The sequence below is a fragment of the Rhinopithecus bieti genome, unplaced genomic scaffold (assembly GCF_001698545.2).
Source record: "Rhinopithecus bieti isolate Rb0 unplaced genomic scaffold, ASM169854v2 scaffold_947, whole genome shotgun sequence".
In the NCBI taxonomy this organism is placed as follows: domain Eukaryota; kingdom Metazoa; phylum Chordata; class Mammalia; order Primates; family Cercopithecidae; genus Rhinopithecus; species Rhinopithecus bieti.
This window is the reverse complement of record NW_016803664.1, coordinates 6,666,529-6,694,088: the sequence shown is the minus strand read 5'-3', so window position 1 is coordinate 6,694,088 and position 27,560 is coordinate 6,666,529. Positions and strand designations below refer to the sequence as shown.

The window sequence follows — 27,560 nt, the reverse complement described above, 5'->3', positions numbered from 1 at the left end:
ATTATAGTATTTCTAACCAGACTTAGGTTTTGTTTCAGTATTCAGCCTGAATAAATTATTTACTCATTAATTTTCATATGCCTCTCTCTGCCATTTTCCAATATCCAACCCACTTCTCATGTAGAGTTCTAAAAATATAACCTCTCCCCAAGGCTGTCTTACTTCTCTTCAGACTTTCAGTGTGTTGAGGTTAGATAATTTTTTTAATGCCCTTCATTTCTGATTTCTTTTCTTCTGAGCACAACAAATAGAGGACTAAAAACATGCTATTTCTTTGTTTTATATGCAAATGCTTTTCTGTATCCCTAATGTACACATCTCCCGAGATGTGCGTATTACTCCCAGGATTCACCACCTCTCCCTTACCCGCCCCAGCTGTTACTGGGAGTGGATGGTGTGCCAAGCCTTCCTGGCAGCCTAATGCAGGACCTCAGTTCCTGCTGCCTGTCCTGTTTCAGTAGTACCTGACAGTCATTCTTGTTTGAAGTCCCTCCCATGTTTAATATTACCTTTTACATTGTCTTTTTACCCTCCAATCCCAGATGAATTTAATACCTCCAAACTTGTCATTTTGTTAATAATATTTTAACTTTTTAATAATCTTGTTCCCATTAACTGCAAACTAAAAGAAGGTAGGACCTAGATTAGGTCTGTAAATTAGAGAGTCAAATGATCTCTGTATCCTGGAAAAGAGTACAGTTAACACAGAAAGAATATATTGTAACAGGAGTTAAAGGTTGAACAGGAAGTAGTGGGACTATCACAGAGATGGGCAAAGCAAATATTAGAGATACATAAATTAAGTAGGATGTCCTGACCCTGGAGGAGCTGAGGCTTTTGTATCAGTAACTATTTACCATTCAGGATGCAAGTATCTTAACATAGGAATGTATAAGGAGCTGAGGGAACACAAGACAGGAAGTACAAAAACCTGCCTCTGGAGAGAGGTTCAATAATTGCCTTAACACCTATGGTTGCCTAAAGGATGAATGGGACTTTGTTCACCGTCATGCAAGAAGATTAAAGCATTCCAGATAGAGGGATCTGCATATGGAAAGGCTCAGAGGCATGAAACTATTTCAGTAAAACAAGAAGTTTGATAAAGCTAAAGTATACTCAGGTGAATAGTAGTTAATGAGGCAGGAAATGATTTTATGTTTATTTGAAGGGTTTGGATTTTACCTTAGAGGTTTTGGGATCTGGTGAAGCATTTTTAGAAGAGAGGTGTATGTTGTTTAATAATGATTCCAGTAGAAGTATAGAAGATGATTTAAGGATAGTTAATCTGAAAGCAAGGACCCAGTTAGACTAAAGCAATCATTCAAATTATACTTGATAATAGGTTTGACTAGGGAGGGTGTAGGAGCAAGCAAGTTCCAAATAACATACAGATCAGACAAGAAATATGAACTCTAAGGGAATCTGTTTAGGAAACATGAAAGTCCCAGACATTGGGTTCGAGGACAGGACTCGAGTCCTGTGTAGAGCAAAGCAGGACCCCACCTCATGAGAGACTTGGGGTATGAGGCAGGATACAAAAATGGGAACTTAGGCCCAGGGATATAATTGCCAGAAATTGGTAAAGGTGATGACTGGATATCAGGAATAAGATAGAAGCCTTTGTTATCAGGTCTGAGGCTCAAATTAACATCAGCAGCTGTGTTTGATGATTACAAGAATGTTGGAATCAAGCTCCTTAAATCTCTTCTGTTTTTGAGCTTAATGTTTTATCTCCTCTGCTAGGACACATACAGTTTGAGAACAGGGCTATGTGTAGTGAAAAAAATTTTACTTTTTGAATCAGAATATATGAATTTATATCTTGGTTCTGATTCTTAACAGCTGTATGATATTGAGCAAGTCACTTTAAATCTATGAAGTCACTGTGCTCTTTGTAAATGGGATAATAAACACTTCTTCACAGGACTGTTACAAGATTGAGTGAAATAGTCCATAGAAACTTGAGAGAGCTATAAAGGATGTTCAATAAGTTTTCAAAACCGTCTTGGTGTGAAACAATGACATAGTTCTTTGCATATTCAGTGAAAGTTGTTTAGTGTATCAGTGAGTAGAAGACGAATATCAGGTCAGTAAAAGCAATAGCATCCAAATAAAAGTACATAGATTTCAAATTGTTATTGATTTCTAAAAACAAGCTGGTCCCAAAGAAGCAGTGACAGCTCAGCAATAAAATTTCCACTTCATCAGTATGGTGCTGTCAACAATTAAGTTATTGTTAAGGTACCTGTTAGAGTAATAACGTTTAAAAGAAGCAACATCTTAAGTTCTAAGGCAATTCAGTATTTCAGAAGTATAGAAAAACATAGTGTCTAAACTTAGGAGAATATACTTCTTTTTTCTCTTTCTTTTTCTTTTCTCAAGTTCAAGCAAATCTTCATGGTAACCTGAGGAAAAAGGAGACATGTGGTGTTCTATGTTTCTTTCTAATGAACTGCCAGATGTATATTTAAGTATTAGGAGTAAAGGCATATTTTAATAATGAATGACCTGTTTTGATGTTTATTCATTATGATCTGCCATTATAGTCCCATATATTTTGACTGATTAATTTTATCTTTCAAAATGTAATATCAATGATTATGGTTATTCTAATTTTGATAAAGAGCAGAGCTCTTTCTTCATTATGTGAAATACTAGAGCTTCAGGCTTTTACATAATTTTATTTTAATAAATATACAAGGTCTATTACAAATAAGAAAAAAGCATATAATATGTATACAAAACAACATAATAGATAATACAAAGCATTACGGAAGCTGTTTATTGTGGGGTTTTTTTTTATTATCATTTTTCAAGTCCAAACTTGTTTGTTTTTTCCCATATTTACTTTTCATTTTCTAGTCTGGTCTGTTGGAACACTAGCCAAAAATGGTAGAAGTAAACACCCTGTCACCATACTTGATAAGATGGCTAGAAAATTTACCAAAAGGAAATATTCAGATATATTCTGTTTCTCTTATGGAACTGGACATGTTATTTGCAGTACATTTCTAGCATTTTGTTGCTGCTGGGAAACAAAAAAGAAACGTAACTACCAAGATCTTGGTTCTTGGAAGAATTGCTTTGCTTGGTTGCTGTTACGTCTCTTTTTTATGATATTAAGGTTCTTTTTATGCCAGTATGTTACAATGGATACATTTCCAACAGTCAGTAATTCTCTTTTCTCTTTGTGTTATCTATTTTGATATTCTTATTGGTTTTTCAAAGTAAGAAACATACGCTATCCCTAAAAAAGGCAAGCTCTCATTAATTTTTCTATTGATGGCATGTAGTATGCGAATCCTAGATTCTTGCAAGTTTAGTTTCCCACAAAGAAGGTCTTATCTATTTTACCCCCCGTATGTCTGAATTTATGAGGTCACATTGTACAGTACATTGTGTCCTAACATCCATGCATTTAGATATATGCTTCAATATTCTTGGGGTAAGGACCCCACTGACTGCTCAAATGATGATTGTAACTAAGTGAGAATGAGCATGATGGTTTTCTCTTAGAATTTTAGTCTCCAGAAGAGGTTTGTAATAATTTACATTTTAAATGATCTTTTCATTTCTTACTCACATAATAACTTACTTCCCTATCTTAGGGAAGCTTAGGAGAGATATTGTTAACATTTCCTATTTCTGGCCATGCATTCTAAGTTATTGAAATCATACATTATTAAAGTTTACTGACTTAGATAGAAGAGTACAGATTGTGTATAAAAGTGTGGTTGAAATTCAGGGTGAGAAGGGATCACTGAGAACTGTAGGTAGCTAAGGAGAGTTCTAAGATGGAAATAACTTAGAGCCACTCTGTTAGAAAATGGGTAGAGAAAAAATATTAAGGATTCAAGGAACAGAAAAAGTAGTATCAAGGGTGACAATGAGAAGACCATTTTTTAAAGACCTTAAAGAGATTAGTCAGGTCAAAGGCTCAGAGGGAGAATGAAATCATGTTGAATGAATGAAGGGTAGCCAGATGATAAAGGATCTGAAAGTGCTCACTAAGAACATTGGATTTAATCTGGACTTTAGCATCGGTTTCTCATTGGAGTCTCAGTGCCTGTCCACTCTAGAGGAGATGGAGGAGGACGGTGAGAGTGGAGGGGACAGAAGCACTGGTAAACTCTTTAAAGCAATTGTGCCCATCTCTACCTTGGAATTCATAGACCGCATATCACTCCTTGAGGAAATCTTCAAGCTTTAGGCAGTGGAACCACCATTATTGTCAGTAATTCTCTTTACCTCACAACTACCAACCAAATATTTATTTCAAGGCAAGTTTGAGGTACAGATGGATTACCCAGGGTCCATTTGAAGCTAAATTACAACATATAGGTCTTTCCTTGGAGTCCCTTCTAATTGTCTGTCCAATCTTCCCCAAAACAAACAGAAAAGAATGGTAATAGAAAAGAAAAAAGATTGAGTGCAAATTTTTTTTCCTCATTTTCTATTTTGTTCAGAGAAGTAAATGTGTTGTATATGTTGTCTTTTTAATACCTCTTTGAATGTTGTTTGTACTTAATAAGTATAAATTTGTCACAGAAATGAGAGGGAAAAAGTTTCTTTCTTGGACACTTTGCATTTCAATAAGTATACAGTGTGTTTCATCAGTGATCTGTGGTTGGAGAAATTCCATTATATATACTTTTAAAAGTTTTTTTTTGGTTTATTTGTGCTTTTAAAGAAAACTCCCAAATGAGGATAGTTATTTTAGTACGTTTCAAGCAAACATTTTATTTAAAAAACTGTTATTTTCAGGAATAAATATTTTACTCTAGATTCTAGCTATAAATTGTTTTTAAGTGTAACTTATTGAATTCTATACCAATATGTATAATATGAGGTTTTCTTTCCCCATCTAGTTTTTCTTACTACATCTCTTTCTTAAGTTGAATGTCTAATTGATACTTGTTTAATAGTGATTCATCTGAATATTCCTGCATCTTCTCTTTAGTTGCCAGTTACAAGTACATACTGATTATTTATTAGTACACAGTGAGCTCTGTGATATATTTTGGACTTATATCTTCTGATGAGTTCTTCTCCATATTTCTTTTCAGGTGTAGTTTTAACTCCCATATACATAAAGGACAATAAGAATTACTAACCGGAAATGGCCTTAAGTGTACAGAGTGACTTTGCAGCATAGTAAATTGGCCTTCATATCTGAAAAAAAAAGATATATTTTTTTCAAATGAGTTACAGGGCAGGGCATACTAGTGTTGATATTTCTATAAAGAGAAAGTCTACACTATTTATTGCTCTGAGAACCTTGTTGTATTTTGAAAACATATCATCAAATAAAGAAGCCCCCGAAAATTTTCTTTCTTAGTTTCCCATTTCATATTGTTTTGTCAATTCAACTGTGACTCATTAACACCTCTTTCCCCTAGGTTTTGCTGGCACACCTGGATATCTTTCTCCAGAAGTTTTACGTAAAGATCCTTATGGAAAGCCAGTGGATATGTGGGCATGTGGTAAGCAATTATATTTTGAAGCAAATTTTGTGATATGCTAATGTCTTAGTCTATTTGGTCTGCTATAACAATCTGTTGTTATTTAACAAAGTGGGTTAAATAACAAAATAACAAAATGTATTTCTTATTTATTTATTCATTTATTTTGATAGAGTCTTGCTCTGTCGCCCAGGCTGGAGTGCAGGGGTACAATCCTGGCTCACTGCAACCTCTGCCTCCCAGGTTTAAGCTATTCTCCTGCCTCAGCCTCCTGAGTTGCTGGGATTACAGGCGCGTGCCACCATGCATGGCTAATTTCTGTATTTTTAGTAGAGACAGTGTTTCGCCATGATGGTCAGGCTGATCTTGAACTCCTGCCTCAAGTGATTCACCTGCCTCAGCCTCTCAAAGTGCTGGGATTACAGATGTGAGCCAGCACGCATGGCCACAAAAATTTATTTCTCACAGTTGTGAAGGCTGGGAAATTCAAAATCAAGGTGCCAGCAGATTCGGTGTCTGGTGAGGTCCTGCTTTTAGTTCTGTAGAGTCACCCTCTCTTTGTGTCTTCATATGGCAGAAAGGGAGAGGGGGCTCCCAGGGTCTCTTTTATAAGAGCATTAATCCCATTCATGAGGCCTCCATCCTACCAAAGACCTCACTTTCCTTCCTTCCATCATATTAGGAGTTAGGATTTTAACACATGCTTTTTACAAGGGACACAAATATTGTCTATAACAACCACAATTTTTATAATTTAAAATACAAGTTGAACATCCCTAATCAAAAAATCTGAAATTTAAAATGCTTCCAAAATCCAAAACATTTTGAGTGCCAATGTGATTGCCGTGTGTGGAAAATTCTGCACCTGACCTCATGTGATGGGTAGTGGTCAGACACAGTCCAAACTTTATCTTATGCAAAAAATTATTTAAAATGTTTTATAAAATTGCCTTCAGGCTATGTGTTTAGATGTATATAAGATGTAAATGAATTTCCTGTTTAGACATGGGTCTCATCCCCAAGGTATCTCATTGTATATGTATAAATACTACAAAATCTGAAAAAATCCAAAATCTAAAACATTTCTGGTCCTTAGCATTTTGATAAGGGATACTCACCCTGTAATATCTTTTAAATTTGAAGTTGATATTCTCTAACAATCAGCTTAGAGCAGAAGTTCTCAAACCTCAGTCTACAACAAGATTACATGGAGAGCTGTTTAAAGGACAGATTGCTGTGTTTCTGATTCAGTATATCTAGGATAGAAACATTTACCTTTTTGACAAATTCTCAGGTAGATGCTAATGCTGCTGTTTTCTGGAACACTTTGATAACAGGGATGTGGGGCATTGCTCCTAGTGGTTATGTATTTATGCTGCTATCTTCTCAACCAGTCCTTCCAATAAATATTGTTTGCCCATGATACTTGGCAGAGATTAAGAGTGAACTAGTAAATATTGGAAAATAATGAAATTGGCCATCCTGTGGGGACAAAAGTCTGACTTAGGCCTCTATCTGCCAACTCAAATCAAAAACAGTATCCTATACAGGCCCAAAGACATATAATGGGGAGGATTTTCACCCACACTTTTATGTGGAATTTTATGTTTCAACATATACTTTGAATATGTGAAAGACTGAACGAATACTGCAATATTACCCTACTAAGATTATCAACATAATCACCTAAATTCCTGACACTATGCCATTGCTACCAGCCTACAAGTAGATACTTAACTATCGTAGTTTGGCTTTAGTGTGCTGCAGACAGATTTCAGTGCCTTTGGTGTTTGTCAGCAAGCTTAGAAAAAGTTGATTTAAAAAACTTTACTTGATTCTGAAAATAATTTTTTAGACGTGGTTTTAGTTTAAAAAGTTAATAAATTCATCATCACTACTTTATAGTGATAGACTATTCCTCATTATATTTCTTGTCAGCTTTACCTCTTTGGTAACAACTTGGCGTCTGATCTTAAACTGATTGAATCTTGGGCTTTCAGAGTTACCTCCATGCCTGGGAAGGCAGTGGTAAAATAGGGCACTATATTTATAGTCTCAACCCCTGGGGTTCATTCTTTACTTTTTACCTACTAACCCAGCCTCTTTAATATATCTGAGTTGGTTTCTTTACCTGTAAAATAGGAATATGTTACCCTCAATGAACTGTAGGAGGGTCAAATGCAGTACACTTTAAAGGAAGACAATTGACAATTGCTACTTAATTAATGGGTAAGGTCTCAGGAATGCCCCAAGCTCTGTCATCCTCCTACCTACCTGAGAGTATCTTCTAAGCATGAACTCTAAGACATGAGCTCTAAAATGCATTTGAATTACAGCATTGTCACAAAATATCTTTGTTCAAATCTAGATGTTAGTGGCAGATAACTCAGATATTTTCCTTGCAATAAATCAGCTCCCAGCATACATAGATCTGTTTCTGCTGAGGAATTTAAAAAGCAACAGAGTGGCCTGAGACTCAGCCAAACACAGATAGGTTTTGTGAAGGATACAATCATGTTTTAAAGTATTTTAAAACATGATAAAGCTATATTTTTGTAAAGATAGGTGGTTGTGGCTACAATGCTGCACTTGGAGCTTGAATACTAGAGGGACAGTGTGGCATACAAAAATCAGTAACCAAGGGAAGCAGGACTCAGCATAAGGGACATTTCGTACTCTTTCTTTGCCTACTTCATCGAAAGGCCTTTTCCAGCCTCTTCTGCCTTTGTGTTTATCTCTCCTTGTTTTCCTAGTTTCCTTCCTATTTTCTACTTTTTTTTCTTCATCCCTCCTGTTTACTTCATAGGTAGGATGCAGTATGTGTAGCGGTTAAGAGAACACATCTAGCTTCTCAGTTCACTTGCTGTATGACATGGCTCAAATTATTTAGTCCCTGTGTCTCAGTTTCCTCTTAGAAATGGAGACCATCAAAGTTCTTGCTTCATGGGGCTGCAGAGAGGATTTTTTAAATACAGTAAGTGATAGTTATCATTGTTATTATTATACAAAGTCTTTATTTATAAACAAAGTTTCTAGATAACTGATATATGCCTTATAGTAGACTTAAAAAACGAAGTGTATTATATAACTCAGCATTATTGGTGTGATTATCGGTAGAATGCCCTCATCTGATGACCTGAATACCAAATTCTCTCTCTCCCTCTCTCTGCTTTCTTTCTTCACTTTTAAATTATTTTCTCTTGTTTTATTTGGTAAAAGGTGTTATTATGGACAGATTTCACAACTTCTGAATCATATTTTACTCCGCCAAAGAATTTAAATAAATTGTTCATTTGTTCTTATATCAAAAACATTTTTTCGTGTTTCAAATGTGTCACCATAAAAAAATGATAAACAAGTGAGGTGATGGATATGTGAGTTAGCTCTATTTAATTATGCCACATCGTGTATCTATACATATCAAAACATCATATTATACCCCATAAATGTATTCAATCATAATTTGTCAATCCAAAAAAATTAAGAATTTTTTGAAAATTTAAAACCTTTTTTTATAATGTATAAGTTTTATCGGTGTTGAAGAATATCAGATCCACTAAAAAGAAACCCAAAAAGCTAATAGTTTATACTAGGGACTCTTCTCTGGCTGTGCAGAAAAATCAATGATGAAGCATATACAGGCACACCTCAGAGATATTATGGGTTTAATTTCTGGTCTCACAATAGAACAAATATCAAAATAAGGTGAGTCACACAAATTGTTTGGTTTCCCAGTACATATAGAAGTTATGTTTACACTGTGCTATAGTCTATTAAGTGTACGATAGCATTATGTCTAAATCCACATACCTTACATAAAAAATACTTTAAAATAGCCAGGCCCAGTGACTCATGCCTGTAATCCTTGCATATTGGAAGGCCAATGCAGGAGGATCCCTTGAGTCCAAGAGTTTGAGACCACCCTGGGCAATATAGGATGACCCATCTCTACAAAAAGAAAAAAGAAAAAAAAACTATATTGCTAAAATATCGTCATCATCATCTGAGCCTTCAGCAGGTTGCAATATTTTTGCTGGTGAACGGTCTTGCCTCAGTGTTGATGGCTGTTGACTTATCAGAATAGTTATTGCTAAAGGTTGGGGAAGCTGTGATAATTTCTGAAAATAAGACAACAACGAAGTTTGCCACATCAGTTAACTCTTCCTTTCATGAAATATTGCAATACTCACCAAAATGTGACACAGAGACATGAAGTGAACCCAAGTTGTTAGGAAAATGGCACCAAAGATTTTCTCAATGCAGGGTTACTATAAACCTTCAGTGTATAAAAAATGCAATATCTGCAAAGTACAGTAAAAAAAAAAAAAAAAAAAAAAAAAAAAGCACAATAAAACAACATATGCCTTTATATCAAAATGCTCAAATCCTGCATGGGCCTCTGCTTTAGTGGATCTGTGGTAAACACAGGAAACTGCATTTTTAATAACCTATAATGTATTATCAGAGTTTGGATTCACTGTCTTAGACTCACAAAACACACTATATTCAATTGTAATATTACTTTGGCATATTTGAATTTACGTGAATTGTCTGAGTGCATTTCTGTGATACAGTTCATATATCTAACCTTTTAAAATAATGGAATATCTTATAATAGTGAGATTTCATATCTGTGAAATGTGAGAGAACTTCTAAGGTAGAAGCTCTAACTTTCTTGTCTAGAAGAGGGAAAAAAGATAGGTAGAGAGTAGTTTCCATGTTTGTTTTCTGAACTATATAACTTTTTTTAGCTGTTAAGCAAATATTAGATGGATAATATGTACATATGTGCACACACGTGCACACACACACACAGATATCAAGAATGACTCTTTAGAAACTTATAGCCATAGGGCATCTCATAGATTTTTAACCCCAATTTTACCACCTTTCACCTTGCTGTATTCTATCCTTTCTTCACATAATATTAGGCAAAGAGCCAAATTCCTTTGTGATGAGCCATGCCCCAGTTGGAGCATGTATGTGCCACCAATTTCCATTTCTTTAGAGACTGTGTGGACCCTTTGTCTAGAAATGCACTTGGGATCACACAACTATGAGAATGTCTTAAGTGTTCTAATATCACATATTTAGGGGAAATGACTCCCACTAGAACATTATAATGTATTCTTTTGTTACATGTCTTGGTCATTGTTGTGGGATTTGGAATTGTTTTACCATTTTATTATATATCACCTTACTCATGTGACATGAAAGTGACATTAATTCACTTTATTTGTAAGATGATGTACCCTTACTCATCGCCATTGTAATAACCACCACAGTAATGGACACACTATTTGGTTGCTTTTAGGTTGTGGCTTTTCCTGAGGGAAGCTCTTTTTCAACCATTTATTAGCACTGTCTCTTGCCAATTAAATGGTGACTTATTTTCTACAGTAGACACTGGGTTGAGTGGTAAAAAAATGACACTACTCAGAAAACAAAAGAAATGCAAAACAAGCCATTTAGCAGAATGGCAGCTAGCCTTCTATATGAATTAAGCTCTGAACCCTCATTACAGCAGAGCAGAGTGAAGCAGGGCATTGGTATAATGACTAAAACAAGCCTGTACATTATTTTTATTAGAATCATGCAATTATCTGCACACAGGAAATCTCGAATACCAGCATTACCTTGCTTTTGTGATCTCACACTCTCTCTTTGGAAGCAAATAGTCCATTACTGGAAAGCAAATAATAAACATTAATGAAGCAAGAACATAGCCTTGTGTTCTGCCATTAACAGCAGTAAATTGATTTTTATGACTTAATTGTATGTATAACTGCTTCCATAAATTCCTAATGGGATAAAGAATGGGATGAGGAAATGTTTGTAGATGTCACTGGATCACAAATTTCTAACAGAGCTTCTTCTACAATTTGGCCTAAAAATAAATAAATAAATGCAAGCCTATAACATGGGTCTCTCCCCCACCCTATGTATATATGTGTTGTCTTGCTACTTTTCTACCTTAGTTATGTATTAGTCTCAACAGTTATGAGTGATAATAAATTAGTGACTGTCACAGAATGTACCTTGACTTTGGACAAACCTTGGGAATTTTATGGAATATGTTTCTTCTTTTCTTGTGTGGTGAATTTAGGTTCAGCAATGATGTGTTTTCTGGGGTTTAACCTTTTCATATTTCAGCTGGGGTAAGTCATTATCAGGTACTGTAATCATTTTGAAATCCCAAGCCTACTGGATATTCTGTTGCTATTACCAGTTCTGAGACTACCTTACACTTGGCCAATCACAGATAGGCCTCCAAATTAGAGGCCTTCTGCCTTCATCCGTTATGACCCACATCTCCAACAGTCTTCAGTTCATGGAGCCTTACTCCCAATCATAGTCTTTACCAATATTCTCTTACTCCCTTGGTGACCACCCCACCCCATACACAGTACAGGTGCAGGCCTTCATCTCGGCCTGCTGCCAGAAGTCCTGTCAGTTTGCCACTCCTACTACATGGCATAGATAGTTTCCATTCTGTTAAACGTGCCTTCTTATCTTGCTGGCATTGATCTTCTAGCTCTTTGTTCTACCCTTCATTGGCCATTTAGGTCGCAGAGTGTTAGTTGAGCACTTTCTCTACTTGAAATGTATGATTATTTTCTATTAATCGTATTATAACAAGGTAAGATAGAGCCATACTTAACACTCAAGTAATTAATTGTGTATTTCCAAACTCCACATGCATTTTGCTTCTAAGTTTATAATGTACCCCTTTATTTACTTAGAATATTCAGTAACTGTCTTAATTCGATTTTTCCATTAACTTCCCCACTACCTTCTCAGAGTTGTCCAACATTCCTTCTTCATCTCTCCTTTTGTAAGAACAGCATTTAGAATGTTTAATTATTAACAAGATTATAAGTTTAACAACTTTTTTTTAACATTAACTTTTATTAAAATCAATTTTGAATGTTCTTGATAATGTAGTCTTTCTACCTAATCGTAATCAATACTTCTCAAAAGTCTTATTAACCAGACATCTCTAGCATCTCCCAAGCACAAATATATACATAAGATAATGAAAACTGGTTTTAATATCTATCTTTATATGGAACCAAGTCTATCAAAAGTAGTTATAACTGTCATGGAAAATGTGAAACATAAAATGGAGAGAATACTATAATAAACTGATGACTATTTCATCTATTTCCTCCCTTTCATTTCCCACTCCAATATTATCTTAACCAAATTCAAACATTGTATCAATACATCTATAAATAATTTAAAGTATATCTCTAAAAGAAAAGGACTCTAGGCCGGGCGCAGTGCCTCAAGCCTGTAATCCCAGCACTTTGGGAGGCCGAGGTGGGCGGGTCACGAGGTCAGGAGATCAAGACCATCCTGGCTAACACGCTGAAACCCTGTCTCTACTAAAAATACAAAAAAAATTAGCCAGGCGTGGAGGCGGGCATCTGTAGTCCCAGCTACTCGGAAGGCTGAGGCAGGAGAATGGCATGAACCTGGGAGATGGAGCTTGCCGTGAGCTGAGATCGCACCATTGCACTCAAGCCTGGGCAACAGAGCAAGACTCCATCTCAAAAAAAAAAAGAAAAAAAGAAAAGAAAAGGACTCTAAATATGACAGTAATATTAGTTTTAAATTTTTAATAATTATTGCTTAATAGCATCAAAATAAACAGTCATTTTCCTATTTATCCTCTCATGTCATTATCTTGTTTGGTCTCTTAGATCTCTTAGTCGTTTTTAATTTGTAAGTTTCGCTCCATTCTCTCTCCTCTCTCCTTATTTCTTGATGTATTTTTTCAAAGAAATCTGTAGCTCCAAGACAGCACATGTAAGTACTCAATCTTGGTCTGTAGATACTATTTACCATTGAAAGGAACCAGAACTTTTTGTAGTAGCAGCTGATTTCAAGTTTAGAACAGGAAAAAAGCGAGATGATCCAGGAGCATCTTGTCATACCACAAAGAAAAACTACTAAGGACCACAGAGTTTATATTAACAGATGCAGGAGCCACCTTGAGGCTGGCACTAGCCAAAGATGGGGCAATTGAGAATCAATGAGAAAAATATCAGTAATAGATTGAAATACATCAAATAAGTTTAAATCAAGGAGTTGATAATGATAATCAAAATTCAACAGAAGTCCTAACCTTTGGGGGATGTTGGGGACCCAATGCATTATTTTAAAACCTGGCTAGTAAAGAGGAAGATAAATAAATAATTGGCCTATCTTTCCCATGTGAACTGTATCTTAGACCAGTTAAGTGGATAAGAAGTAAGATTTTCTTAGTCTAAAGAAAGCGTGATATAATTACAGTATCATCATTTTATTTGTTTGTTTGTGAGTCTCACTCTGTCACCCAGGCTGGAATGCAGTGATGTGATCATGGTTCACTTCAGCCTCGAACTCCTGGGCTCAAATGATCCTCCTGCCTCAGCCTCCCAAGTAGCTGGGACTGGCTGTGCATTCCACCACACCTGGCTAAGTTTTTCTATTTTGGGGAGAGACAGGGTCTTGCTATGTTGGCTAGGCTAGTCTTGAACTCCTGGGCTCAAGTGATACTCCTACATCAGCCTCCCAAAGTGCTGGGATTACAGGTGTGAGCCACCATGGCTAGCCATCATTATTTTGCAGCCCCAGTAAAATTATGTAGGCAGTAATCATCAAAGGCTGCTAATGTCATGAGAGGCACCCAACATTTGAAGGTCACATCATCACCCCTGAAGTGTTCTTGCAAAAAAAAAAAAAAAAAGAGAGACTTCTTCATTGACTTTTAATGATTTTAGTACTTCAGGTATATGGGCAGAGAAAAAGAGCTAGTGATTTTTTCCTTTCTTTTCTCTCTGACATTGAAAAAAGGTAAAATATTAGGTTTATTTTTAAAAAAGGGAAATTAGGCTTACTCATGAGGCAAGAATTCTCAAATAGAACACCAAACACTTTTATTTTATTTTATTTTTATTTTTGAGACTGAGTCATAAGACTCTATCACCCAGACTGGTGGAATTCAGTGGCACAACCTTGGCTCACTGCAACCTCCGCCTCCTGAGTTTAAGTGATTCTCCTTCCTCAGCCTCCCGAGTAACTGAGACTAAAGGCATGTGCCACCATGCCCAGTTAATTTTTTTGTATTTTTCGTAGAGATAGGGTTTCACCATGTTGGCCAGGCTGATCTTGAATGCCTGACCTCAGGTCATCCGCCCATTTTGGCCTCCCAAAGTGCTTGGATAACAGGTGTGAGCCACCATGCCCGGCATAGAGCAACAAACACTTTTAAAATAAGCATTTGTTTAGCGGACCTAGCTAAAGGAAAAAGTAGCTGCAAGGAACATTTAAGATAGGACCAAATGGACATCTTTGCTAGTAAGTCAAGGTCTCTTAGTTCGACAACACAAAGTTTTAAATTTTATATTACCATTCCTACTGAAGTTCATAGATAAAGAAAAAGTGGCTGCAGGGAATGTTTAGAGCATCATCATGTCTGTCCTGCTTGTGGTTGAAACAGTTACTTAACCTCTCAGCCTGTTTATTCATCTATAATATAATGCAGATAACAACAATATCTACCTCGTAGCATTATACAAGGATTAAATGAAGTAATGCACTAAAGCACACAAAACTCAGAATAAATGTTATCTACAATAAAATTTATTAATATTACATTATCCTTATGCCATGAGTCTCACACTTGTTCTATACATTCAGAAAATAGAACTACAAAAGAGCATAAATCAGAAAGGTTTTAGATGCTAGTTTAATAATCAAGTTGAAGTAAACTTACAAAACAGTGTTTATTTAAATAGGCATTGACAATTTCCATCAGGCTAGTCAATAGTACCTATAATATTTTTTTTTAAGTCTTTGGGCCTAAAAGTGTTTTTTTAATCTTCACATTTATGCTATTATTTTATTTAAAGTACATGTTTTTGTAGACACTCCTCCATCAAACTAAATTTGGGCATCTAACTAAATTGTGGGCATCTATTACTTATAGGCTGCTTTTCTCATGGGATGAGCCCTCTGTGAGCTTCCTCTTCCCAGAGAAGCACCACATCAACTGTCAAGTGCAGACATAATTCATAAGGACACACAGCCTATGTTGAAAATGCTAAATGTCTCAGTTGTGTGACTGATTTATAATTTTATAACAGCCTAACTCCAGATGTGTATTAGGAAAATGTTCATATTCAATGGAAACTATCACTATTACAAAGCAAATTTTCTCCTTAACCTCCTGGAATCTTATATAGCTGAGGGCTAAAACTACTCAGGTACAGCTTTTTTTCTACTTGCATCCTGAGAACACAAACACTCATCATCATCATTACTATCATCATTTTCATTAGATGCATGGAAAAATTATTTTTATGTCGTGAAGGTGGGGTACCAATATACTGTGATTTTCTTCATGGTCTTTTATTTTTTTCCTTAAGAATGTTGCTTAAAATTTTTTATCCTTGTATTGATTCACATGACTTGAAAAATCTTCTTATGAACTGTATCTTCCTGAAGCAGGCTCTAAAATTCTAAGATGGTTAAACCATTACTTAAAAACCATTTCAGCTGCAACAGTGTCTATTGTATAAAGATGTCCAGACTGGTGGACAGGAGCAGAGATAGATCTCCTAGGTACAGAGACCAAGAGAGACCACCTTGGATAAGGGAAAAAATAAGTCTCAGAGTACACCTGGCAAAGTGTCACCTGTCTTACTTTTCTTTCTCAAGTTTCCCAGGCTTAAGGAAACATAGCAAGAAAAAAGCAAACAGGAAAGGTCAGAGGAATGAATGCCTTCCTCCAGGATAATGAACTAAGAAAAAAACCAAAGGCCTTAAGCAGGGCAATAAAATATGTGAAAAGTGGCAGGGAGGATATTTGATGACAGAGAAGATCATTGTATCAAAACAATCTCAGACATTTAGACTGCAGATATCATATCAGGGAAATTTAAAAACTGTGAATACAGATTTTTTTTAATTTTAAAAGTTAAATTAGATGTTGATTAATTTATAAATATAAGTTTGTGAAAAATTGTAGCAAATTTTATTACAGCCATGTGTTTATTACTTTGAATTTTCTGTGGCATTTTGCCCTTCTCTTCCTTTTTCCTCTCCCATAATGTATATTCTTCTGTAGTTTTGTTGGTTAAGTTGTTTGACTGAGAAGCCTTGAAGTTTTTGAAGACTAAGATTACTGAAAAGAAAAGGGTTTTGTCTCTATGTGGTACCCACATTTGCAGGGACTCTGGTTATTTAGAATGTGAGTTTGTAACCAGGACACCATCACTCAACAAAATGTCCCAATTACCATCAAAACAAGCATGAGGAAATAAATAACATGCTTAGTTTTTAAACTTTAACCTCACAGTGACTAAAATCATAGTCTCTATATAGGTAAGAATGCAGGAAGACTCTATACAGACAAGAGTTCAGGGAGGCCAAAGAATGTCGCCCTAAATGACAGATACGTTTTATCTTTAGAGTTTCCCTTCCATGCCTCTTTAGAATTCTTTGGAGCATGCATTGACTGACACATTGTCAGAGTTCTGGAGCATAGGAGGAGAAGCATTCACCTTCCAGAGACTCCTCCAGACTAGACCATAACACGTCTCTCTCAAGTTTTCCTACAATCCAGTTTTCTCTGTTTTAACAACTACAGCTTAATATCATTGTGGATCAGCCACATTTAATTTATTGTTGTCTATATGACTTAAATAATGTTAACACTGTAATCTCTCCAGGTGTCATTCTCTATATTCTACTTGTGGGGTATCCACCCTTCTGGGATGAAGACCAACACAGACTCTATCAGCAGATCAAGGCCGGAGCTTATGATGTATGTAATAACTATTTATATCACTTTAGATGAAGGTTTGTTTTTTGCTTGTTGACCAAGAGCCAGAGCTTTTCATTTTTCTTTTAACCGTAATTTTACCACTTTCTCTTATTATTTCCCTCTCTCTTAAGGAAAGGGAAAAGAAATGCAGCATATGTGTTCAGCTTATGTTTCCTTTTAACTCACTATCTCCTAAGATTGAAAGAAAAGCCATGTGAAGTCTCTGAGGAAGAACTTTGTCAAAATGTTTGGATCTTAGTACATTTTAAAACATAAAATTAAAATATTTCAGCTATAAAATGATTATTGCCTATTTAGTTTAATTATATTCTCAAATATCTATCACATAATTTTACATTATATACCAACAATATTTTGCAGTGATCACATATCAAATAGAACATTATCCCACTATACCAGTTTCTGGGTTTTGTTTTTTGTTTTGTATTGTTTACCTAATGGGATACTATGCAGGCTTTCATTTGAAGAATGAGTTTCACAATTGAAAATTTGAAAATCATAATTCTAATATATTTAATTTTAATTAGAATATTTGAAAGTATATATATATATACATTCATAAATTAAGTTCAGAATCTGAAGAGAAAGTCTTTACTTTCTCTTTATGGCTTAACTTTGTGTTTATGATATAATTTGCTCTCCTTTGATATGTATTCTTGTAAATATGATTTACCACTTTCTCTGGTTTCCTCTCATACAGTCCTAGGGAAATCCATGTGCAGGGTCTGGGCATGCTTTCCATGTGTTATTAAGTGGAGTAACTATGGAGTAGCAATATTGGGTTCACCTTTTGTGCACAAGTTGAAAGCTCAATGTGAAAGTGAGAGGAGAAAATATAAAATGTCTGTATTGTATTCTATCATGTCTCATGAACTCTTCAATGCATTTCTGATAAAATTTTCTATTTAGATGGATGTGTGTGTCAGTTAGCAAGAATTTAAAATGTATATTCTTTGAATTTCGAAGCATTCCATTATCCCTAGACTAGTAATTGAAACAAATTATTATTTTCATGGCAACAGCTAGCACATTCACCATCTTTACAGACTAGAACCAGCCCCTCTCTGGGCAGACGTAGCCCTGAAAATCCACTGCTTGGTATACCGGAGGAGTGCTTTCATGAAAATTAGAAAACTGAGGAAAAGGTTCACCTTTCTTCATGCTGAACCTACCCCTCATTTGCTATCAGAAAACCTGTTAAGAAATAGCCTTGCGTGTTTCTTTAGTAGCTCCTAATAGTTAGCAAGCTTTCACAACTGCCAAAGGTAAGCTTCAGGAATTAAAAAATGACAGTTGTTAAGCTGGCAAAAAATTACAGGTATTAGAGTCAATATCATTTTTCTCGTGCTTTATTTTGCCAATGAGTCACAAGTTCCCCATTTTAAAACTACCAAAAATAGACTAATTCCATTGACACAGTGACGATGGCTTTGTTTTTCAAGATTGTCTATACAAATTCCTGAATTGGGAAAATAACTTGATATTCTATCATTTTGCAACTAATGTAGTATAAATTTCCCTTAATCATTGAAGGACAGTATTTCTACTAAATGTGCTAGTCATATAAAAGTAAGTTAAGTAATTATCAGTCCAAAAAGTAACGTAAAGAGAGAAGAAGTAGCTTTCTTATATAGCCTTAATGTAAAAAAGTATTAATAATGGGAAGTTGTAAGACTTGATTACTTTCATATACTTTGGTGAAATTTGTAATTGGGCAGATTAAACTTCTTGAAGGGTTAAAATGAAATCTTGCTGAAGCTCCTATAGTCTCAGATTCATCTCACTACAGCACTCCAAGTAGCCATGATTAATAGGTCAGTTTTGGCACAGGAACTGAAACTGCTTTATTACCTCTGCTATTACTGCTTATAAGTTGTGAAAGTATATAATACCCCATATTGAACCTTGGCATAATATCACGATGGCATTGGTACATGTAGCAACCTTTTCGCTTTTATTAAGTTTTGCAAATAATTATGAGAAAGATTGTATAAAATTTCATATAGATCAAAGCAGAGATACTTTGAGAAGAATAGAAGATTCTTAAGTTCTTTTTTTCTGAATTTTAATATGTATTTACCATACGTGTATATGTTGGTCCCTTATCAGATACTCTTTAATATATATAGTTGTCTGCATAGAGGGGGAGAATAGATCTAAATGGTTTTATTTATTTAGATACAATTTAACTTATATAAAAAGTAAATTTATGAAGAAATTCACTACTTGAGGAAATGATTCATATAGTTGACTCTTCCCTGTTTGATTGAGTGTGTCAATTTTTTAAACTTTTTATAAATTTATATTTTTGAAGTTTCCATCACCGGAATGGGACACGGTAACTCCTGAAGCCAAAGACCTCATCAATAAAATGCTTACTATCAACCCTGCCAAACGTATCACAGCCTCGGAGGCACTGAAGCACCCATGGATCTGTGTAAGTAAAACTTCTCAAAACTTCAAGAGCTAAAATGAAAATAAGCTGTCCTTTAACATATTGTTTATGGATTTAAAATAACTTTGCAAAAAAAAGATGAAATTCAAAATGAATAAATTTTTGACTCAAGGTGTTTAAGAAAATGAATTTTATGATGGTGAAAAAATGCAATTTTCAGTAGCAAAGTCTGAATTGCATAGATTCTTAAATAAATATTGCTTACAGTGACAAAAGGAATGACTATTCTTCATGTCAATTATTAACAATACTCATGAACAGGGTTAAGAAAATAACACCAAAATTAAATGTGTCCCAGAAGAAAAGATTTAACAAAGTTCAATTATTTATCATTAGGCAACTTTAGAAGCCAGTATGAAGTTTGGCAGCTGAGAGTAGAGTTTTAGTGGCATAAAAGAATGGTCATAGTAGTCTGAATATATTTTAGAAATATTAAGAAAAATAGTGTGAAATTTGAGGGCAATCTGAAGACTTCAGTAAATTTCTGAATGTGTCAAATGCTAAGATGATAAATGTGGCACTAAGTAAATGAAAGGCAGCCCAATCGAAATGTGATTGAAGACATTAAAATAAAGATAATTTTAGAAATTATTAATATTCATTTCTACACTTTCTGGTATTTTTATTTTGTTTTGTTTTGACACAGAGTCTTGCTCTTGTCACCCAGGCATGAGTGCAGTGGCACAGTCTTGGCTCACTGCAACCTCCGCCTCCCAGTTTCAAGCAATTCTCCTGCCTCAGCCTCCCAAGTAGCTGGGATTACAGGTGCCCACCACCATACCTGGCTAATTTTTGTATTTTTAGTAGAGATGGGGTTTCGCCATGTTGGCCAGGCTTGTCTCGAACTCCTGACCTCATGATCCGCCCGCCTCAGCCTCCCAAAGTGCTGGAATTACAGGCGTGAGCCATGATGCCCAACTCATTTCTATACTTTATATATATATCAGTGTTGCATCTTGGCCACAAGTAGTCTTGGCAAAACTAAAATTTTATTTTTAGGTAACTTTAGCAATTGAATACTTAGAAGTTAATCATGCAGGTACAGCACCATTAATAAAGATTTGATGAAGTCAGGGACATTATTATACTTAGTGTATTTTAAATATTCTCAATTAAGTTACTTTTTTTCCTCTTCTTCTAGCAACGTTCTACTGTTGCTTCCATGATGCACAGACAGGAGACTGTAGACTGCTTGAAGAAATTTAATGCTAGAAGAAAACTAAAGGTAAGAAATTTTACATTTTTGTGGGGAGGTAGATTTGACAGACTAAGAAGTGAAATACCATGGGAGGAAAATGACTTCTAGCAAAGGCTTTCAATTATGTAGACCTCAATACTCTCATTATTCTTTTTTGGGGTCTTGGGAAATGGAATATACACCAGAATCAAAACTATGGTGAAAAGCTAGAATCATCCTGGCAACACATGCTGTGGATCCTTCCTTCAGTGGAAAACAGCTGTGCAATTTGATAATCAGAATCTGGCCAGCATCATGAGAGACAAAGGCCTTTGACTCTCAGGAAACCAAAAAACAAAACAAACAATCAAAATCCCCTAACTGAAAGTAGGGCCAGGAAAAGATTTGTTATCAAAGACTATATTTGTTAGGTCCAGGATTTTGCATAGGCAACATTGACTTTTGTGTTCTAATTTTTTTCACAGGGTGCCATCTTGACAACTATGCTGGCTACAAGAAATTTCTCAGGTACATGCATTGAGAACTCTGCTTCTTATCCCTTGGTCTTCTTTTTAAGTAGTCTCTGTTTTTTTGTCTCTAGAATTTTTAAACTCTTATAATTAGAAAAACCTGATTGTTCAGGGGTGACAAATGTGTGGCACAGATTCCTTCTATACCTGTGGCTGCCATTAGCAGTCTACTTGGGTACTGTCTGCTGCCAAGCCTCCACTACTGCACCCCTCACAAGAGTGCTTCTGGCAGCTCTGGTCACCAGTCAGTGCTGGTGCAGGACTAGCCTCATCTGTCAAATGCTGGGATGCATACGAGTTGTGGAAATAAATACTCCCCCATTTACAATCTTAGCGTTTCAAACCTAGAATTTATTATTGATATTTCATAAAGTAATAACTATGAATAAGTTATTTTTGGTCTCATTTTCATAGGGAATCCTAGTATGCAAGATTTTTAAAAGAAGACCATTATTGGCCGGGTGTGGTGGCTCATGCCTGTAATCCCAGTACTGGGAGGCTGAGGCAGGTGGATCACAAGGTCAAGAGTTCGAGATCATCCTGGTCAATATGGTGAAACCCTGTCTCTACTAAAAATACAAAAATTAGCTGCGTGTAGTGGTGCGTGCCTGTAGTCCCAGCTACTCAGGAGACTGAGGCAGGAGAATTGCTTGAACCTGGGAGGTGGAGGTTGTAGTAAGCAGGGATCGCGCCACTGCAATCCAGCCTGGCAACAGGGCGAGACTCCGTCTCAAAAAAGAAAAAAAGAAAAAAAAAAAAAAGACCATTATTGAGGAACCCAGTTCTCTTAGACCTAAGTTCATTCAAAAGTATAGTACTTTCTTGGCATACTATAAGAATGATTACAACTGTCAAAGGTATCTAACTCAAGAATTTACAGAGCACCTTGCACTCAGTACCATCAGAGCATAATAAATGTTCCTCAAAATGATTCCATGGTAAAAAATAAGTGTGTTAAATAATAGGCTAAAAAAAGTCAAACCATTTCTTTATTGTAAGAGTCACTCTCTAAAGGTGGAGATAAAGTATATGTTACTTCAATAACTTACTTGAGTTTTGCAACCTCCTTCTTTTATCTCAAAGGACCAGGTTCACAAAAGTCAAATCTTGTTCAATGCTAAGCAGTCTTATGTAGGGGGAAGGACTGGAGCAGCAATTAAGCTGCACTTGGTAACCTTTGGCCCTTTAAACTTGGAACACTTGTCAGCCAAAAATACTACCAGTTTAGTTTGGATACCGTTTACATAACAGTGATCTGCAAATCAAACCATCCAGCTATTTTTTCAATTATTTGTTTTATTTTCTGCTACATACTTAGCCTGGGTGTTATAGTGTTATCAGGTAATAATCCATCATACCATTATTAAATGCTCTTCAGCCAATTTCTAGTTATTACGTACAACTGTATTAAGTGGTCACCTTTCCCCCACCTTTGCATTTCGTTACAAATAATGGGAAACCATAAGAGGCCTTCCAAAGGCTGTTAAACAATAACAACAACAGTAGTACAATGAATAATGCTACAAATTGAGGGACCGTGTTGGCCAGTCATATGTATTTTGTCCAACTTGTTTAGTGTAATAATACCTTGTTGCTGCCTTTGTCAAGTTACCTGTTTCGTAAACAGTTGATTAATATAGTTGACATTTATATGGGTGAGTTCAATGCCATCTCATTAAATATTAATTCATATATATGATATTCAAATAAATTTCACTGTGGCCCAGTAATTAGTGAATCATCAAAAGGTAGAATGATTTATATAGCATAAATTCTTAATGGCAAACTAACCCAAACTTTAAAAAATCTTCAGATTTAAAACTACATTTTGTTAAAGTGTTACACTCTTGGGCATAAATTGGGCCTTTATTAACGTATGTACCCATATACAGAAGCTTTTTGTTTACCTCACAGTTTCCGTTTCATCATCATGTAAACTAAAACCTCATGACTAATATGTGAATTTTATATTGTTTCTGAATGTCTTAGCATGAAAAAGTAATTTTTTTTATCCATCACTTCAAAATCAACTGAATAACATTAGACCCAGTTACAACATCTTGTACTTAATACTGCGTTTTAGTTTTGAGTATTTTATTCATCCTATTTCATTGCCAAACATGCTCTTTAAAGTAATTTGTCCATAAGTATATGGTTATAAAGTTGTTTTAATTTTTTCTTTTCTCCCTTTATGTGGAATGTATTTCTTGTGAGGTAAGGTGAATAGTAACCAAAAGGGACATTTCTGCATCTCCCAGGCAAAATCCCTGCTTACCCTGAATCATCGTCTTCTCTTTGCTTGCTATTGCAATTTCAATTATTCTGAGTTTGCTTTCTAACCTATTAACTGCCACAGGATTGATTAAATATTGCTCTTTAGCTCCAGGCAAACAATATAATAGCTTAAGGCAACTCTTTCTTACAATCTCAATTAATAATAAATTAATAGCTTTGTTGCTAAAGATTAATGAAATTAACATTTTTGTATCTTTTAAGTAAATTTAAAAATATACCAATATGATACTGAAATAATGCCCCAAATCAATGAATGTCAGGAAATTACATGTTCATGCAGTTCTGTTCTAGCTAGGTATTTCCACTTTCGAAGTCAAGCTCTATTCTGATATACTTAAATAAGTATATGTAATTAATATTAAATGAAAGCATAAGTGTGTATCGTGTCCTGCATATTTGTGAATGTTCTACACTTGGTGTACTAATTGTCATTGACAGTTATATTATCTGTTCACTGTGTATATACACGTACCTTAGTAGATTTTTTTGAAAGGATGACATCACCTTTTAATATACTCAAGAAGTTTAGTAACAGAAGGAATGTTAAAAGCTCCCTGCCAAGAAAAATGAAGTTGCATATAAGACCATATGCTTTAAGATTTCTCTGATTTAGTTGAAGATTTTATTCTGTTTTATGTTGTCTCAAGTTTTATGATTTTACTTTTCATTGTAAAGGCTTTTGTTTATGAAGCCTTTGTATTCTGATTTTAATGTATAAAAGAATACATAGTGCCATTTTTTTAAAGCTCATACGCTAAACATTTTAAAAATTTGCTCTAGGCCAATAATATGCCATTTTATTTAAATAGTAATATTTTTTGTAAAACCAAATTGACTTCAAGAATATAATGAAGATGTTATTTAGCCAGAGCAAATTTTACAAATGAGTTTTCAACCTCTAGAAAGAGGGGCTTAAATGGCAGAACTGACATGGTCACCATATGTGGTGTGAATGAACATGTAATACTATCTGTCAGCTGGTGTCCAAAGACTGAATTCAACTTTCTGGATTACAAAAGGATAGTCCAGTTAAAGTTCCAGTATCCTTTTCTCAACCAACAGTGAAATAAAGTCCAACAAACACAACTGTCAAAGTATTCAATTATATGCAATGAACTACTCTTTAGTTCTAAATTTGCTGTGGCAAACCAAGAAAAGTGATACTGTATTTCAGTGTCCTTTAAGCTCGCGCTCATCAGTGTGACTTTGATAACTTGCCATATGTTGGCCATAACTCAGCAAAGGTGGGAGAAGGAGACGGTAACCTGACTGCTTTTTTGCCTGGCTGTGGGTTTCTATGAATAACTCACTAAACTGATTTTACTCTCATTTTACAGCAGCCAAGAGTTTGTTGAAGAAACCAGATGGAGTAAAGGTAAGTTAAACAGATGCCCCTAATCCATTTCTGATTTTCAGAAGCTGGATAATCTTTAAATGTTAAATATAATTCCTAAGTCTTTGCAAGTTCTATTTTTTATTGTTTCTGATAAAGGTTGCCGGTTGAAATATGAAATGATTTAATATACAAAGATGACTAACATTTATACCGAGAAAAACTGTATTTCTTTTATTGGATTATATATGAAATAGTCATGAAAAAATAATAATGTTATGCGATATAGAGTTCCTATAGAAATTAAATGTCTTAATCTTCTCTGATTTACTATAGTTCCAAACTACCATGGTGACCTAAAAGTCTGTAAAAACCAAATGCTTTTCCAAATAATTATGCTGCGTACATGAAAGCCACTTAAGTATATAGCCTGAAAAATACTCACATTTGGGTATGGAAAATAGAATGTCAAATGTCTAAATTAATCTGCTTGGGCAGTTTTTATAAAGGTCTTAATTATTCCTGTGTTTCTATCATAAGGTGTTGAGATATATTCAAGATGAATGATCTGAACAAATATTAGAAAATTTTGCAAGAAAATAACAGCAGGATATTTTACTTTCTGGCTTTCTAAACAAAATAATACAGTTTCTTTCCTACTGATTGTATTTTGTTTCAAGGGGATTTACTCTTGTTGGAATGTAATCTTATATGTGCATAATGATGTTTGTTATCTTTTCAGAGTACCACTTAAATGTTTTATTTCTTTAATCCTTTTCTTTCTCTTCCAAGGACAGATGCATACATTCTTCATCAACACTTCAGCGTTCTTGGGAATTAATTAATTTTCTAACATTTGAATTTGACCCAAAGTCAGGTGGTCAGTTCATATTGAAAACATAACATGGAAAATCATTTGTCACTTTAAATGTTCGTGCTCAGTCATTTCTTTGCCACCTGTCTGTGTGCAACTTGGAAATTTTCAGAGCACTAATAACTATGCGTTTGTGATTTCCTTTAGGATGCCATTTCCATTTACCAATTGCTTTCCTCAGCCTGCAATTTTGTCTTCATTCTGATTAGTTTATTCCATTTAGATTTTAAGAATGATAGTTGATGACTGCCTTTTTCCCAATGTTACAATAGTAGAAATGTGGTATCTTACATTTTCCAAATATTTTCTTCTCCTGGGCTTTCCTGTACCATTCAGTGATGGAGAGCTCACAGTTCCTATTGAGATATTTATTTTCATTACTATCCTTATGTAGAAAACATTTCCAGAACTTTTTTCTTCCATTCAACTTATAGCTCCTCTTTAAAAACAAAATTATTCTATACTCCATGCTTTGATACTCTAAATTCAACCGGTCATATTTTTTTTCTTTTCCTTTCTCTTTGACTGGTCAATTCAGAAAAGGAAGTCCAGTTCGAGTGTTCAGATGATGGTGAGGATCTCTATCTCCCAGATTTCTCCTCCTGTGAAATTCACACTTAGCAATAAAAGTCTTATTTACCTAAGATAGTGTAAGTGGAGAGGGTGTAGGACCATTACAGGTCAGTGTTAATCAACTATCAAAACACGGTACTCCTCTTACATATTATATTGTTTTTCTCTGAAATTGAATTTGTTAAACATGTAAATAGTTATATTAACAGGTTTGCTCTTTTACAAAACAAAGTCCAGTTTTCTCTTTGAAAATAAAAGACCATGACAGAATGAATGTCTGTATAGTGATAAGTAAAAACAAACAAACAAAAAAACCTTGTGATTATTTTTTAAATGTTCTTCATGGTTGCTAAAATAGGAGTGATTTATACGACACCATAAAACATTCACCATGGAGTTTATAAAGGTGTGAAAGTGATCTTACGATGTACCAATCCTAGTTAAGTACCTTTACAAGAAATGTTTATTAACCTCAAAACAATAAATTTAACACCTGAGAAACAGGAATATATTGTCCATGCCTCATAAGAGTAATTCAGTGCATCATACAATTATCTGATTTGATTATTTGATTCATAATTTTTTAAAAAAGAAAAACACCCTGCTTCTATTAACATAAAATAATCATGTCACACAAAAGTGCCAGAGTTCTTGTATGTTACGTTTAAAAGACATCTATGGGCCAGAAGTGGTATCTCACACCTGTAATCCCAGCACTTTGAGAGGTTGAGGCAGGTGGATTGCCTGAAGTCAGGAGTTCAAGACCAGCCTGGCCAACATGGTAAAACTCCATCTCTACTAAAAAAAAAAAAACAAACAAACAAAAAAAAAAACAAAAAAAAAAAAAAAAAACAGAAATTAGCCAGGTGCGATGGCCATACCTGTAATCCCAACTACTTGGGAGGCTGAGGCAGGAGAATCTCTTGAACCCAGAAGGCAGAGGTTTTAGTGAGCCGAGATTGCACCATTGCACTCCAGCCTGGGCAACAAGAGCAAAACTCCATCTCAAAAAAAAAAAAAAAAAA

At 35.0% G+C, this 27,560-nt stretch overlaps 1 protein-coding gene across 33 annotated transcripts in view; it reads left to right on the top strand.

Moving 5' to 3' along the window:
• The window catches only part of CAMK2D (calcium/calmodulin dependent protein kinase II delta), a 329,629-nt gene that overhangs the window by 248,011 nt on the left and 54,058 nt on the right, over nucleotides 1-27,560 (top strand). For 17 of the 33 annotated variants that reach the window (XM_017847963.1, XM_017847914.1, XM_017847809.1 and 14 more), the window contains exons 8-13: nucleotides 5,400-5,483; nucleotides 17,183-17,277; nucleotides 19,613-19,735; nucleotides 20,895-20,978; nucleotides 21,416-21,458; nucleotides 25,093-25,130. In XM_017847963.1, coding sequence (XP_017703452.1) covers nucleotides 5,400-5,483; nucleotides 17,183-17,277; nucleotides 19,613-19,735; nucleotides 20,895-20,978; nucleotides 21,416-21,458; nucleotides 25,093-25,130 — 467 coding nt within the window. Of the gene's footprint in view, nucleotides 1-5,399; nucleotides 5,484-17,182; nucleotides 17,278-19,612; nucleotides 19,736-20,894; nucleotides 20,979-21,415; nucleotides 21,459-25,092; nucleotides 25,131-26,500; nucleotides 26,534-27,560 lie in introns of all 33 variants that reach the window. The other 16 variants (XM_017847937.1, XM_017847851.1, XM_017847773.1 and 13 more) reach the window with 3 other exon arrangements.